Below are 16,218 nucleotides of genomic sequence, written 5' to 3' on the forward strand. Positions count from 1 at the left end.
TAAATTCGACGAGTCGATCCGACAAATAATCCCGATCAAAAGCTCGCCTAACAGCCAGATCATTTATTATCATCGCTTCTTACGCTGCAAGTCGATCAGAGGCATGTTAACAAGAGCCTAGAGAATTATCCGTGCGAAGGAGTAGTGGAAACCGAAGGCACGATCCGACCAGTTAATCCAAGATTGATTGTTTCCCTCTTGTCCATCCACTCTTATCCCTTTGAGCATCCTCGTCTCGATGAAACCACGAGCTCGATTACGTGGTATATATATATACAAGAGCATCACGATGATCCAATCATTGTATGAATGTACGAAAACACGTGTCTCTCTCTCTCTCTCTCTCTCTCTCTCTCTCTCTCTCTCTCTCTCTCTCTATGTGTGTGCTCTTCAAACATTGAAAGTGTAGCGTGGCAATTACGCGGACGATGTTTCCATGGGCGACACTTAGATTGAAAATTGATTTTGAACGTGGTTGATGTGACAAGATGGGTGTTGAGTTGATTAAGATACTTGCGATTGAACAGGAAGAAGTTGAGGATGGATATCGAAGATATTTTGATATCGTGTTTAAATTTGATTGATTTAAATTTGGGAAGAAAAGAATCTTTTTATAATTCTCTTGAAATATGAAACGTTCGATTGTTTGAGAGTAAATAATAATCTTCTAATTTTCTTTTTCCTTTTTTTTTTAAGTAGCTTTATAGATTGAAAATAATTTAGACGAATAATACAGTATTTATTACTTCAATCTTTTTATAAACAAAATTATTTTCAGAATTTTATAATACAGAAATAAGTATCGAAGAAAATTAGCACCAGAACCGAAACAAATTGTTAAATTCAACTATTGCATTATTTTTGCAATACTAACTTTTATTCAAAAATATAGTTATCCAATAAATCTCGTGATACTATTATAACACGAGAAATTAAATTGTTAATCGATTATCATTAGTCCTGCGAATTATGATTCAAATCTCGAATCTCGATGATCTCTTTTCACACGATTTGAATGCGTTTCGAACAATAATTGAAATTTATGGCAATAACCACGATCTCTCATCGACCGATAATAAAACGATACACGACACCGTCGCTCATACACCGGGAACCACGGGATACATCATTGTGCTCGACTTCTCTCGCCAGAAACTCTTGTAACCCGTATTTTCCCCCGGAAATACGTGTGAGAAAGTTGGCAAGGTGTTATAAACTTCGTCTTTGCCACCTGCGCACTTCCTACTCGATTCCCAGAGGAGGGTAAGAAAGAAAATCGTCCGAGGGGTATCGCACTTTTCCAAGCTTCGAAGATTCTCCAAAGTACTCGTCACTTCTTATCTCAAAATTTTATCGTGGTTAGCTTTCTTCTAAGATGATTTTTTTTTTTTTTGATAAATGCGATACACGATTTGATTCTTGTAGGGATTTTTGTTCTCCATTTCTTTGAGCTCTTTCCTCAGATCAATGAGATTCGCAATATGAATTTGAATTTTAAGAAAGTGGAAAATATATTCGGATGTCCAATTATTCATACGAAGGATTAAATACGAAGGAAATTAAATTTTAATAAAATGAAGAATGTTAATTCTATGGATTTTGATGGTAATTCCAGGCGAGAAATTTCGAAAATTATTAATCTTAAGGATGCAGTAATGACTAACGAGTTGAATAACCAAATATCAAGTTAGAAACTAATTACGATTCGGTTGGAGTTACTGAATCAGTTATAGTTGATTTCTGATCCCTTGTTAGTTAATCAAAAATTAATGAGGCAACAGTAGATGGTCGATCTTGAGTAAGGCAACACTCATCCAGCACTTAAGCTTAATCAACGTTGTTGAAATTAAACTCGTGCATGAAACTCTACTTTACGAGTTTACACAACTCGTAAAGTAGAAATAATTATGCAGGTTTTTACTTTCTCAATTTCTTACTTGTGTTTTCGTTTCGAAGATAATCATCTTTAATTATTTTCTAATGATTTAAATCATCAAAAAATGGTACTATGAGTCCTCAATAACTTTGCGTTTTCTTTATAAACTAGGCAACTAAGTCACTTAAGAAAGAAAGAAGAAAACATTGAGAAATTAAAATATAATATCGTGTAATGTCAATATTGAAACAATTTTGCATAATTTTACAAACTAGATAATTAAGAAAATATCGAAACGAAGGTAAACGTAGAATCAAATTAGTAAACATGAAAATTATAGAATCAATCAAATATACACGTTTCAACATTGAAATTGTAGAATTGGAAATCTAAAGTAATTGAGAATCTAATAGAATAAATCGATTAAAAGATCATCAAAATTCTTTTCTTAAATATTAATTTCTAAATATTTTGCTATATCAAAATAATTTCCATGTAATTTATGCCACTTTCAACCTCCTAATAATAAATTAAATAATGAATTAAACAAAATAAATTAGATAAAATTATATTAATTAAAGAATCTAGAATTATTCTTTCAAAACAAGATAAAAAAATTCCTTAATTATTCTAACCAATAAAATAACATAAAATATTCTACAAAATATTACCAAAAAAAAATTCGTTACATTTCGAATTCGACTTTTGACCTTTGATGTCCACAAAAGAAGAAACTTCGTTCGTTAACTTTATGCGTGTGCACGCGCATTTTCTCTTCTCCCTGAACATTCGTGAAACGAGTAAACTGAAAAAAAAATTCCCTTTACGCGTAGAGGCGAACGAGAGACAACGAGACAAAAGTTAAAAGCTCGAACGCGGTTTCTGTGTTCCACGAGTGACACACAGGAAGAAGGAAAAATTACCAGCAGAGCTACGTGACCGTACAAAAGTATGCAAATTCTTGGGAATTGTTTTTGAACGGTAGTTTCAAGGATTTCCTTCGGGATTTCTGCCGAATTTCTTTCGAAAATTCGACCAATTTCAAGAATATCTCGCGTTATGAAACGATATTTTCACAAAAAGATTATATTAACAGAATGTTTCGTCATCTGCTGATTGTAGAACCGAACAAAGGAGATAATTTTATATGAGAAAATAACATCGAAAATCATTAAATCGTTTAATTTTTTATTTTGAAGAAATTGAGATTGAATGTGTATGTAGATATGTATACATGTACAGTCAACGAGTCGTCAAACGCAATATTTTCAAATTTAATTTTCTCGATCAACATGAACAATCATAACGTCTAATACATCAGTACGTTGAAATTTATAACAAGAAGTATATTTACTATGAAATGTTTGAAAGCGTATGTAGGACGTTAAAAACTATTTGCATACACGGCAAGTGTGTACGTATCAGGAACATGTTTCGTGCCTTCGAGGAAAGGGAAGAGGAAATTTCAACCAGATCTCTCGAAACGCGAGACGTAAGAAGAAAAAGGAAATTTCGAAGGAAATGCGATTTCTCGTTCGAAGAAATAACATCACGGACTTATTCACGAATCGTGTGCGATTGGAATTGGACGTCAAATCTTCAATTTTTTACTTAAGAAAGATTCTCGATGCGTGTTTCACTCCTTCATAGAGAGTTTTATCGATTCACTTTGACGACAGAATTCATTGAAGAATGTTAAATGAATATATATCTTAACTGGATATATTTGTCAATTATCAAGAAAATTTTATCAAAAATTTCTTTACCATTAGAATTAATCAATTGGAATTCGATCAGATTCGACTTCAAAAAATCTATCTCTCTTATCTTATAGTAAATAAAAAGAGAAACATTTCACAATCCCATTATTTATTTCATTCAAAGCCTCTGAAATGGCTCCAAAGAGGGAAGGGGGTACATTCAAAGAATTCGCAAAATTAATCCCAAGATAATCTCTAAGCCAGAGAAACTGCAAGGTATGTTATATATTCATTATGTATGAAATTTCGTTTCTGAGGGGCAAATGCATTCGTCTCGGCTAATTCCTTGGAATAAAGCAGCCAGGAACGAGGCCTTTCTCGAAAGATAAGAAGTCTCGTCCAAAACAACGACGATAAGCAAAGGAGACAGAAAATACCTATTGAGCATCGTAGCAAAGGAATATATATATATATATATAGAGAGAGAGAGAGAGAGAGAGAGAGACGGATGTAGCATGAATATTTCAACCTCTGTAAGTGTCTCTCACCACGACTCCAAAAGCTGTTTCAAGTTTAACAAGGCGTCTCTAGTTTCAGATCCTTCGCGCCTTCATTGTTCACGGATAACATCATTTTTTTAACTCGCATGTGAACACCATCTCTTTGAATATATGTATTCATATTTTCATCATAACAACGATGGGTGGAAGGATAAGGTAAAAATAGAAGAAGAAAGAACAAAATTTCACGTGCAAAGACAATATCGACTCATTAATCGCAGGGAATGATGGAAAAAGCAGCATATCGAAGATGTGAAATTTTTATATTTTTTTTCTTGCGCTGTGGATATAATAATAATAATTCTACTTTCGTTACATTAACAATACAATGTGCAGGAGACCTCTAAACTGAGCTAAACAATACTAGAAATTAAAGAGGATTTAACGAAAATTTGTTTCATGGAATATTTCTTCGAAATATCCTATTTAAAGAATATTTAAGAAAGATTTTTCCACGGAAGATCAAAGACACCAAAATATTTGTTCTATGAACCAAAGATACCAAGGATACCAAGGATACCAAGAATTTTTCTATTTTTTCAAAAAAAGGAAAGAAAAACGAGGAAGAAATAAAACTTCAACGACCATTCCCTTTAGAATTATCAACCTCTCCGATATAATTCCACTCCAAACATTTTTCGAACCTTTAAGAACCCTTTAAGAACCCCGAAATTTCATCATTTTCTCAGAAATACTGTTACATCCATTTCCAAGCTTGGCTCGTATTCCCACCACTATCTCCCCTAACTTACGAGATCCCGCTTCACGCTTCTAGGGCTGAACACCATTATCCGCCTGTGCTTCTTGATAAGTTTGCTGAGCCTCTGCGTTCTTTGGGCGCATGTCAAAGGTTTGCCAGACACGTGAAAGTCGTCCTGCACCTCGTCCTCGAGATCCTCCGGCTCGCTTTTCTCTCGTGGGGGGCTCTGCCTCGGGGTCACGGTGCTCAGGGGCACCACTCTTGCGATCAAACTTTCGCTTCTCACGCTCCACGTGGACGCCCCGTACTTCTTCATGTTCATCAGATCCCCTATGCTGCCCCTCACGTACAGATTCCCCGATTGAAGATTCGTTCTCGACAAGGCGGGCGAGTGTGGAAGAGACTCGGAGCATTTCTCTGTCGATCTGACCACATCCGGTTTATTTTGAAGCTTGTCCAGCTCCGACAACGAGGACCCACGACGTATCCTCGGCTTCAATAATTCGTTCTTCTTCGCCACCCGTTCTTTCTCTCGGTTCACGCTCCTCGAGGACAGGGAGGACTTCATCGCGAACAAACCCGCCTTCAGTGGAAAAAGGAGAGCCCATTCCGTTGACTTCTCTCGAGACTCCATCTTTTTTATTTATCTTTCGCTTCTTCTCCTTCCTTCTTTTATATATTATCGACTCTAGATTCTTAAATATCGATTATCCTTGATCTATCAAAAAAACTATATCGGCTAAACGAGTCTCTCCCCTTGGCGTTTCGTAAAAAAAGTTTCAACTTTTTTCAACTTCATCGAGTATATTCGATATATATGTATAAAAAATTACGTAAAAATGTACGTATAACAACAATAGACGTATCAAATAGACGTGTAATAATAAGGGAAAAAATAAGAGCAGTGAGGATCGAATGATAAGCGATATTCACGCGATCATTTTCAGCACTGCTTCAACTGCTGATTGCCGGTAGGATATCATTAGCCAGGCGATATACCGGCATCCGGAGTTGCCACTGAACCTCTTCCGGTCCTCCCGTTATCAAGCTTCGGAAGTTGGAATTTGTAGGACGCGTTCCGCATTCCGAGCAACCGATCGCTCGATAATTCTCCAACGAGAGCACGACTCCTTCAAACGTTCGACGAGCAACGCTTGGCGACACTTTGATAATTTCCAAAAGCAGTCCGCGACCACCGAAAAAACGTTATCCCTTTCTTCCATTCTTCTTCCACCACACTATTGCCCCGCGTGTTTCGTCGCGATTATCACCAACAAACAATTTTTTTCAAGAGTTTATCAAGCTTTGCAATGATAATAAAAACCGTGGAACGGAGGCGTGGATGGGAACATCTTGTTCCCAAGAGCAGCACGATCAGACTCCCCGACAGATCGTGCAGAGAATTAAGGCGAAGGGGGTGGTCAGCCCCTGATCGGACCTCTTGGCGATATTTTCACTTAAGTTAACACGACCCCCCGTGCGGATGTCCCCTTTGCCATCGCCGATACTTCCTTTCTAATAAAAGCCTAATAACGATCGATAACTCTCCATTCGACGAGCTCTTTTCCTCTCGATTCTCTTTCCCACTGTTGCTCGGGAAAATAAGAAAAAATCTTCTCTAATTTTTTTCCACTCCAACAATTCAAGGCAAGGATGACGATCGGTCCTGTCTGATCATCCTACCGTCGACTAATACGATACTGCAAAAAGGATACGAGGCTGATCGACGAGTGGCCACGATAGTGATAACGATGTACGGTGGGAGAGGAAGACCTTGAGGACGAAGGTGATATCGTTAATTTTTATACGGGCTTCCGATTGCGGTTAGGCCGACTGGCCTACATAGATTGCGAGGTTGGAAAGAGAACGAGTTTTTAGAGGGAGGAGAAGGAGGAGGAGGAGCGTGCCGTGCTTTCGAATGTGGATTTACATAGCTTTCTTTTGTTTCGAGTCGGACATTTTTTTTTTCTTTAGATCCATTTCTTGGATTAATTGAATTGTTAGGTGCAAGTTAATTGGAAGCAGTAGACTGTTTAATATTTATTTTTTAAATTTCTTGATTGTATTTTTTAAATGTTTATGCTGTATATATGCTTATCAATAGCAGTAAGAATTTATTGATACTTTATTGTGTTATGTAAAAAATTTAGTACGAATTAATTTTTCAAATTGAAAAAGTTTAACATTTACATATAAATATCTAGTTAAATATTAAAAAGGAAAAAATAAATATTGATATTCAATTATTCAAAACAGAAGAATGTCAAGCATATCATAAACTAAAGTGAAAGAGATTTGTATTACTGTATGCATAGACCACCGGTAAAATTCGTCAAAATGGAAATAATCGAGTATAAAAAGATATTTGCATTACATGTAAAAAGCATTTCAATGATTCTGGAAAAGATAATAGTCACTGACGTTTATAAGCTCTTGCAAATCGCTCGAATCAACGCTCACAGCTCAACAAGAAACTCTGTTCAAGCTTTCAGAATAAATGGCATTCTAGTTCCTTTCTTTAAAGAAGATATAAAGAGAGAAGAGAAAGCGACCATGCATCATCTTCTATGCGAAAATCCAGAAAATTCCGGCTCAAGAAATCCCTTAACTCGATGCAAATGACGAGACTTTAAAGAATATTTAATGAAATTATTATTTGGAGAAAAAGCGACGCGATAAATTACAACGTAGAAAATTGTTAAATTGAATCATTATCGCGGTTAAATTTATCGAGTTTTAATTTTTCCGACGACGAAATCTTAACGAAATGATTACATGCTGATATATTTATTTTTTAATTAATTGAAATATGAAAACAGAGTAGCTCTTTCGTACGATCTTCTTTAATAAAGAAATATTTATCTCTTCCTACCCTTTCCCCTCCCTCCAAAAAGAAATCATGACAATCGGAATCAAATCTATCAAATCTATAAGATCCAAAGATAACACGATGAGAGAATCTTACAGAATTTAAATTACGTTCACGGCTGCAATTTGATCATAGACGAAAATCCTGGTGAAAATGTTTGAAACAAGTTCGAGCAAAAACTGCTCTGCAAGTCCTCAACTTCGATTCGGCGCGTGTCACTAGGACGAATTTACATTTTCCATCGTGGAGGCCAGCTACTCCTCGTATATCGGACTGGAAAGGTTTCCAGGAGCGCGTCAGGTGCGTACTTAGAGCGACACGATTGGGCAACAAGGCTGCGTTAATGGAAGTTTCGTGTTAGAGTTGGTTAATCCGCTGCTTCCAAAGAGCAACGGATATTTTCAAGGTGACAAGAAGGCCGATAAAACGCAGGACCCTACACTCTTGCAGGAACTCCTTTCCACGCAATGGAATTTGATTTACAAACACTTATTTCTTTCTTTTTCGTTTTCTCGTTCCTTTATGTTTTCTTTTCTTTCCCCCTCAAAGATTCGTTAAATAATCATATCGAATTGTTTATTGGAAATTTTTTCTCCTGTTCAGGATGATGATTACGCTCCTTTGTGCACCCTCTATGTGTGTGAGTATTTGCGTCGACTTAATCTCGTATTTCTTCCCGAAGGTTCTCGATAAAAACGTTAATGAACATTCATTGTTCGTTTACAACTGGCATAGATAACTATTTCCACTGTGATATCACGTGTTATTCGTAATTTATGCGTCCCTGTGCTTTCTAGGACGTGCGTAATTTTCTCTGATTATCTGTATTCGCGAATGACAAAATTTTTTTCTTTTTTCTTTTTGTTACACTAGTTTGATATAATGAATGTATTCGAGATTTAAATTTATGTTGGTTCAATTATTCGTTTTGTATGAATTTTCAATTCGTTAAAATTATTAAACAATATTTTTAATAATTGTATTATCTCTTTTCTAAGTAATTAGATTTTCTAAAATTGTTTGCATATTTCAATTTCAAAAAAAAAGTCTACCAAAAATTGATTTCTCATTCACATATAGTGATTTCATTTATCACAACTACGATTAACGAATCTACTTTATATCGACAAGGATCAACGGACTTGTGGCAACCTTCCAATGGGATACGACGTGAGCTACACAGGTGATAAAGTACGGAACTCGTGGATGGAATCTTGAAAGGGTCGATAATACGTGACAAATTAATTCAATCGTGAAACTAATGATCGACAAGGCTGTCGTTGTAACAGCGAAGGTCTAGTGGAAAAATGCGGGTCGCCAGCATGATTTTACGGAAGGTCGCCATTAAGGTCGATTGCCTCGATGAAATGGAAAGTCATTTTCATTTCATTTTCATTCGAGATCTCTCTGTTTATTTCTGTAGCAACTTTATCGTTTCAATACACGTTTATTGAACTTTTCGAATTGTTCTTTTAAAAATTAATTTAAAATCGTTTTACTAATTAAAGGAAAAAATATGATTTATCGTATCACTCACCCGTAGTTGCATCACTATTTGATTATACGCCCAATGCCATCGCTGCTTAGCCGTCATCTCTGGTCTTTCTTTCAACTGTGTAGGCACTGGTGCAGCTCCAACCATCTCTAGAAGCTCCTTATCCGGTGGTGGTTCCGGTGGACTCCTCGGTGGAGTATCCATTTGAACACTTTCTTCTAAAGACGCTTGTTTCGTTATGCTTCCTGTAAGTCGGCAATTAAAAATATTAACATACACCATTAGAATCTCGTAAAGAAGATTATGCATATTGGATGAAAAGAATAAAAAAAGTAATCTTACCACGTGGACTATCGGTATGCGACATCGGCGGTGTAGCTTTGTACGTGTCCATCAACGAATCCTCCCGAGAATCACGAAGCATTGGTTCATCGTCGTACCTTCAACAACGAATAATTAATACACGTATTCGTATGGACATATAATTTTTTCGAATAAAATATAATTACCTTTCAAGAGACTCCTCTCTCATCTTATAATCGTCGTTCACCGCATTGCTCAGGCTAACTTCCGGTTCCTCCACAGACTTTTGGTCATTGAAGTATCCACGCTGATAACTCTCAGCTCTGGAAATAGGTTGAGGAGCGCTGAAGTTCTGCCCGTAGCTACCTCTGTTTTGGTACGAGTCTGTTCTGGTGAGAGGTGGTTTAAAGTTTTCTTGTGTGGTTGAAGAGAAAGAGTCTTTTCTCGTTGACTGCGCGTATGAACTTCTTCTGCTGTACGATTCCTCGAGGAAGTGGTCGGAGGCGTAAGAATCACCTCTGGTCAATTTTGGTTTTTGAGAATGCACGCTGTGCTGGGAAGAATGTTGACTCTGATACGATAACTGCGAGTCTTTCCTCTGCGGTTCCTTCGGTATGATTTCCGGATATTCTTCGTCCTCAATCACTTCCTCCTGATACGACTCGGTTCTCGTCAATCGTTTTCCATTACCCGTCGTGTGAACCATTGCCGTCACCGTCATACTCGTTGGAATATGATTGGCTGTTACGTGATTAACCATCGTTGTAGCGGGTTGAAGGCTGCTTTGGGGAGATTCGATCAAAGTAGGGGCAACAGAACTGGAGTCAGCAGGTGTCGGATAATCACCGATTCCTTTCTTCTGTGGAATGCTACTAATAGAACTCACGGCAGTTTCGATTTCCTTCAATTCGTCGTCTTTGGATTCCAAGGAATCGGTATTTTGCTGGACGAGAGGACTAGGTTCACGTTTCTCGTGCTTCTTCTTTCTCGATACACCGGTCGAGGACGCGTCTTGACTTTCCTGAGACATTAAATAATAGTCCGATTCGCTCGACTGATATCCATTCGTTCTCGTCTGACCTCTTGGCGTGGTCACCGATAATTCCGGCACTTCGCTCGCTCTTCTCTCCGTACTGGCAGCTGGACTCTCTTTGTAATGTTCCTCGAACGATTCCTGATAAGATTCGTGATAAGAATCTTCGTAAGGCTCTTGATACTGATCTTGATAATCATTCTCGTACGTCATGTTAACAGTCTCCTCTTTGCTATACGGTGTTTGATAATTAACGTAATCCTTCTGGGGTTTGCTATAAGTATCCTCGTAATTACTTTGCGAAATGGGCACCACCTGATTGTACGTATCTTGCTGGTTATAGGTTTCTTCTTGCTGATGGTACGTTTCTTGATTATACGTATCCTGAATATACGTGTCCTGATTGTAAGTCTCTTGACTATAGGCTTTGGTGTTGTACGTTTCTTGATTATACGTATCCGGATATGTCTTCTGGTAATCGGTCGACGTGTTTATATTGTACTGAGAATCGTATTGCTCTTGTTGGTATTGATTGTACGTATTTGTCACGTTATTTTGATCGTATACGCTCGACGGCACGTTGTAACCATCGTATTGCTCTTGATACGTATTCTTATAGGTAGATACTTTCTTCCTGTCCTGATATTGAACATTGTTCTGATCGTAACCACCACCCATCACCTGGTAATTGTCGTCTATTATCATATCTCTGCTCATTTTCCTGTATTGATCGTTCGGTTGGCTAGTGTATTGATCATTCGGTTGGCTCGCGTTCGGATATGTTATATCTTGATACGTATCCTGATAAACCTGAGTGTTCTGTTCCACGTAAGGCTTTTGAAACTCGTCCTTATACGAGTTTTGTAAATACGATTGATCGTACGTATCCTGTGTCTGTGGCTCTTGATACGAACGACCATACTGGTCATCGACCTGGGGCGTGTAACTGGACCCGTATTGACTATCCTCAGCGTATTGAGTTTTGCCAGGTGCGTGCACTTGGTCGTAACCACTTTGCTCGCTATATATACTGTCAATATAGGTATCCTGAGGTAAATTATCTTGGCTGCGATAAGCGTAATTATAGTCCTCGTTGTAGTCAGACTTGTGATAGCTCTCCTCGGAAGGAGTTCTAGTCTTTGGCAGTTGCCTGCTCGATGTGGCAAGCATACGATTGATAATAACATTGCTTGGTTTTGTTGGTGTCGGAGGTAGTTTCTTACCCGTCCCTTCTTGCCTAGACGGTGGTCGTTGTTGCGGTTGAAGCGGTTTTCGACGACGAGTGCTGTGACCACTGTAATCGTTTAAATAATTATTTTGACAATTTTATCGATAATATAATTGGAAAGGAAGATAATCGATTAATACCTATAATTGAGTTCCTCCGATTCGTAACTACGTTGTCTGGTAACCGTTGGTCTGTAATCGGGTCGATGAATACCGATACTAGATGCAGGCCTCTGTGGAAGCGTTTTTCTATTCCGTTTATTCTCATAATAGGTACTAGTTCCTAGATACCACTTCCCTCCACTATCCCATTGTCTATCCTCGTCGTCTTGGCCATACCTGTTCAAATTAAAACAAATTAATATACCTTATATTTTATCTAATTTTACATAATTAAAATACAAATTTGAAGAGGAAAAATTGGCTCGTTATTTTTCTCATATATATAATGCTACTTTTTATCGCGAACAATAAAGATTGAAACGAATAGCCCTACAACATACGTAATACTCACCTTTCATCTTGATAACCATATCCCGTGATGCTATCGTAGTACTCATTGTACCTAATGTCCGTTTGGCATTCAGGATACGTGGCGCTCATTTTCCCCACTCTTCCGTCACTACTATATCCATCGGTATAGTAAGAATGGTCGTCGTATAAAGTCATCTGTCTTTCCAAAGATGGTCTTCTGTGATGTCCTGTGTGTTCACGTGCGGAAATAAACCGAGTTACGATCTCTTTTGCTATTATTCAAGGAACTTGCACGCCTTATATATATATATATATATGTATCAAATGTATATATTAAATCTTCATGAACCGGAAGCAGTAACATATCCATTGTTGGCCAAAAAGTAACAAAGCACAGTAGCGACATCTTACCTCTCCGTCTGGAAGCACTCGTTGTACTACTCGGATAATATTCGGTATCGCTATAGATTTTGGTTTCGTCGACTCTCGTTCCATGATAGTCGTAATCTTCGCTATACCAACCGTCTTGACTGAAATCACGAGACAAAGATGAAATAAAATTACGTAACAATCAGACAAAGAGAGATAAAGCGAAGATGAAATGACCCGCGTTTAATGACCACGCTGGAAGCATGATATATATATATATCTCTATATATATGTATATATATATATATATATCTCTATATATATGTATATATATATATACATATACATATATATATACTTGGTTAAAGGATATTTCCAATAATTCCCTCGTATAGTTTCTCCTCATGCAACTACCTGTGGATGCTCAATGCATTCTCTGTAACTCGTTAAATATCAAACTACCGTATACATCTTAATCTACATAAATCCTCATTGATTCCTTCGAATCCTGTAAAATTTTATCCTATAAAATTCTCTACTCTCTTACTGTTTTACTTTTTTACTTTTGAAACATATCCGTGAACATATCCTTTATCATACTCATCTCGAAACGAGCTTAAGCAATTTTTAATTTGATCAACAGATACATAGTGAGTGTTGGAATGAAACGATTGTACATAAATGACTTAATATAACATTGCGGCGAAATAAATGTTTTATATGATCTATCTTGATCTATTTTGTGTATGTATGTGTGTATGTCTAGATGGTGCAACGTTTTTATGGAAGCTATTTTTCAACGGTGCTCCAAAGAATAGTGTGACATGTTTAATGAAAAATATGCTAGATGGAACAATGTGTAATCTACAATTCAAAAATGCGATGAATATCGTATTTAACTTTCTCACGAAACAGAGCTGGGATACTTGTTTCGTACCTGTCCTCGTAATCCCACGTATGCTTCCGTCGTCTAAATCAGGCAGAACAAAAAACAATAAACGTTTTTTTTCCTTGTTCTTTTCAAGTATCACGCGATTCATGATCAGGGTTGCGTAAATTGCCTTTGAGCGCAATTTTATCGAGTTCATCGAAGAAATGAGCAAAAAGATAATTGAGGAGCTATCTGAAAAATCGGAGCTAATAAAAAATGAATCGAATAAGTTGCATCAAAAGTTTTTCATATTTTTTAATGTTATATAATTGCAATGTGAAATGGACGCGATGCAATAATAATCGTAATAAAAATAAAAGATGGACGTTAATTAAAAATGGACTTACATAAATAATATTACTTTTTTCTTTTTATTTAAAGCTTTGACACTTAATTTTTTCTGCATCTTCTTTTTCAACAAGAAAATACATCAAGTGAAGCTTGTACATTAGACGTACATCTATCAATTAAAAATAATTCAAAAACAGTGGTTCTATTACACCTTTTCTTCAAAAAGCTCTTCAATTTAAAGAGAATAATTGATTAAAATATGTCCTGTTTTGTATCGATCACAATTAAACTCGAATAAACTTATTAAACCAACAACGAAAGATGGGAGGAGGGGAAGAAAAAGCGAGGAAGAAGAATGGAAACAGAAATAGGGAAGAAAAAAAAAACTTCCGATTATACCACGAATACCAGTTTACTTCGAACCGGCTCGAAAAAGAACAACTTATTTCCAGCTACATGACATGACTCTAAATCGATCCCGTGTACATATCGCGTCTCAAAGCTCGTCTAAATGTCAAATACCTGTACTCCTTATAGTGCCTGGGCCGGCTGTTGTAGAAGAGTGGCTCAGAAGATTCGGAAGCGTGTTGAGACTGTGAATACCTTTGAGGTGGGCACTCTTCGGGATACGGTTCGTCGTATCGTGGACTGTGGCCTGATCCACTGTAGCCCGCGTAATTAATTATAGATAGCCTTCCTCCGACCGTGGCTGGAATCTGGAAACAATCGATAAAACACTTGAGCCACCGTTTCTCTTCCTCTTATCCAGAAACTGTATAACCGATTTAACCTTTAGAGTTGAACTTAAACGAGTTCAACTTGCCTCTTAAGAAATTTATCTTGCGAGCTATATTTATCCGAGAAATAGATTTCCGATTTCTCTGCTCTCTGTTCAAGTATGGAGAAAACCAATAATTCGAATTGATAAATTCATTACGAATAAATTTTCATTGTTCATTCACTATTGAGAGAGAGAGAAGATAGAGAGAGAGAATTATGGTATCTTTTTCCATTTTGGAATTAATGTTGATCTAACTTATTCGAATATTAGAAATAAACGTATGTAAAGCGATATTTATAAATAAACAATACAAATATTTTTCGCGCATTAAATTTAAAACGGTATTTAACAAAGTAACAATGCTTCGATTCGCAGGTCAAATATTTACGCGCAAGAAACCGTTGAATATTTGATAAACCTAAACCAATATCGGATAATATTAAATACGATTAATCGTTTAATAAACGATTCAATAACGATTTAATCAACACTTTGCCTCCCCGCTCCCATTAATCGAACGATATCGATATCAATTTAATATTTGAAAGAAAATATCGATAAAATTTCGATATTAAAAGTTTGATTCCCGGGGGGGAGGGGAAGTAGGCCGTGATTACAAAAGTGGACAATTAACGAATCGAGATAATCCAAAATATCGATCGTACCTGATGATCATCCCTCTCGTAGCTATTTTCTCTCGAGGTCTCAAGGGATCTCTGAGGGGTGGCCAATTGGTTGGCAGCGGTACGAAACTGGGAAGCCGAGCTGTTTGCACCTTGTCCGCCAACTGGATAATTCAGATCTGACGTATAGTCGGAATCCTCCGAGTAACCGGCTGAAAGGCAATTCAAATTTAACGTTACCAACGTTCAGCGCATGAACTGAAGACCGCTGTTTCTTTTGCTTCTTTTTTTCTTTTTTCTTTTTTTCTGTGTGTGAAACAATCGTCGGGCTTGTGTAAAGTAGAGAAAAAAAAAAAAATCTCAATGCATAATAAAACACAAGTTCGCTAATTGTCGTGCGATTCAACAACCACCTTTTGTCACAAAATACTAAAAAATCGTAAGCACGTTCGAAAGCGGTTGAAAAGTAAATTGCTTTTCGGTCGAAATAAAAAGAGGAGGGAGGGGGAAGGGGGGGAAAGAAACAAAGAAAACAAAATCAAATATACAGCTGCGTGTGTACGCGTGTATAATAATGCAAAGATAAATTTGCTTTAATAATAAAATATATCGTGAGATCCTTCCCCCTATAATCGCGAGATCATCTCGAATAAGAGAGAGATTATCCGGGGGGTCGAACCATCCGATGAGTTTTCCCTTCTATTTTTCTGTCCCCAGGGCAGAAGAGAAGATATATACATATATATATACATAAAACGGCGATATGATACGAAATAATACGTGGTTGGAAATTTGGGGAGGGGGAGAAGGATAATATACGTATCGCGAATAATATACTGGCGTGTCGAAAAAAGGGGGGGAGGAAAAAAAAAAAAGGCGCGATATCGCGTTAATTCCGAATCTCGCTCGCCCGTTTCGAAAGTACTTGATTTCACGGGAATTGGTCGATATTGGACGAATCCGATAAACGGTGCAACAGCGGGGAA

General features: G+C 37.1%; 1 protein-coding gene across 2 annotated transcripts in view; it reads right to left on the reverse strand.

The window, feature by feature from the left end:
• The window catches only part of LOC107995194 (uncharacterized), a 109,250-nt gene that overhangs the window by 13,437 nt on the left and 79,595 nt on the right, over positions 1–16,218 (reverse strand). For both annotated transcript variants that reach the window (XM_062076195.1, XM_062076194.1), the window contains exons 8-16: positions 15,275–15,444; positions 14,351–14,544; positions 13,544–13,576; positions 12,649–12,767; positions 12,278–12,464; positions 11,905–12,102; positions 9,710–11,830; positions 9,543–9,640; positions 9,243–9,445 (exon numbers count right to left, since the gene is read on the reverse strand). In XM_062076195.1, coding sequence (XP_061932179.1) covers positions 9,243–9,445; positions 9,543–9,640; positions 9,710–11,830; positions 11,905–12,102; positions 12,278–12,464; positions 12,649–12,767; positions 13,544–13,576; positions 14,351–14,544; positions 15,275–15,444 — 3,323 coding nt within the window. The remainder of the gene's footprint in view (positions 1–9,242; positions 9,446–9,542; positions 9,641–9,709; positions 11,831–11,904; positions 12,103–12,277; positions 12,465–12,648; positions 12,768–13,543; positions 13,577–14,350; positions 14,545–15,274; positions 15,445–16,218) is intronic.

The sequence above is a fragment of the Apis cerana genome, linkage group LG6 (genome assembly GCF_029169275.1).
Source record: "Apis cerana isolate GH-2021 linkage group LG6, AcerK_1.0, whole genome shotgun sequence".
Taxonomy (NCBI): Eukaryota; Metazoa; Arthropoda; class Insecta; order Hymenoptera; family Apidae; genus Apis; species Apis cerana.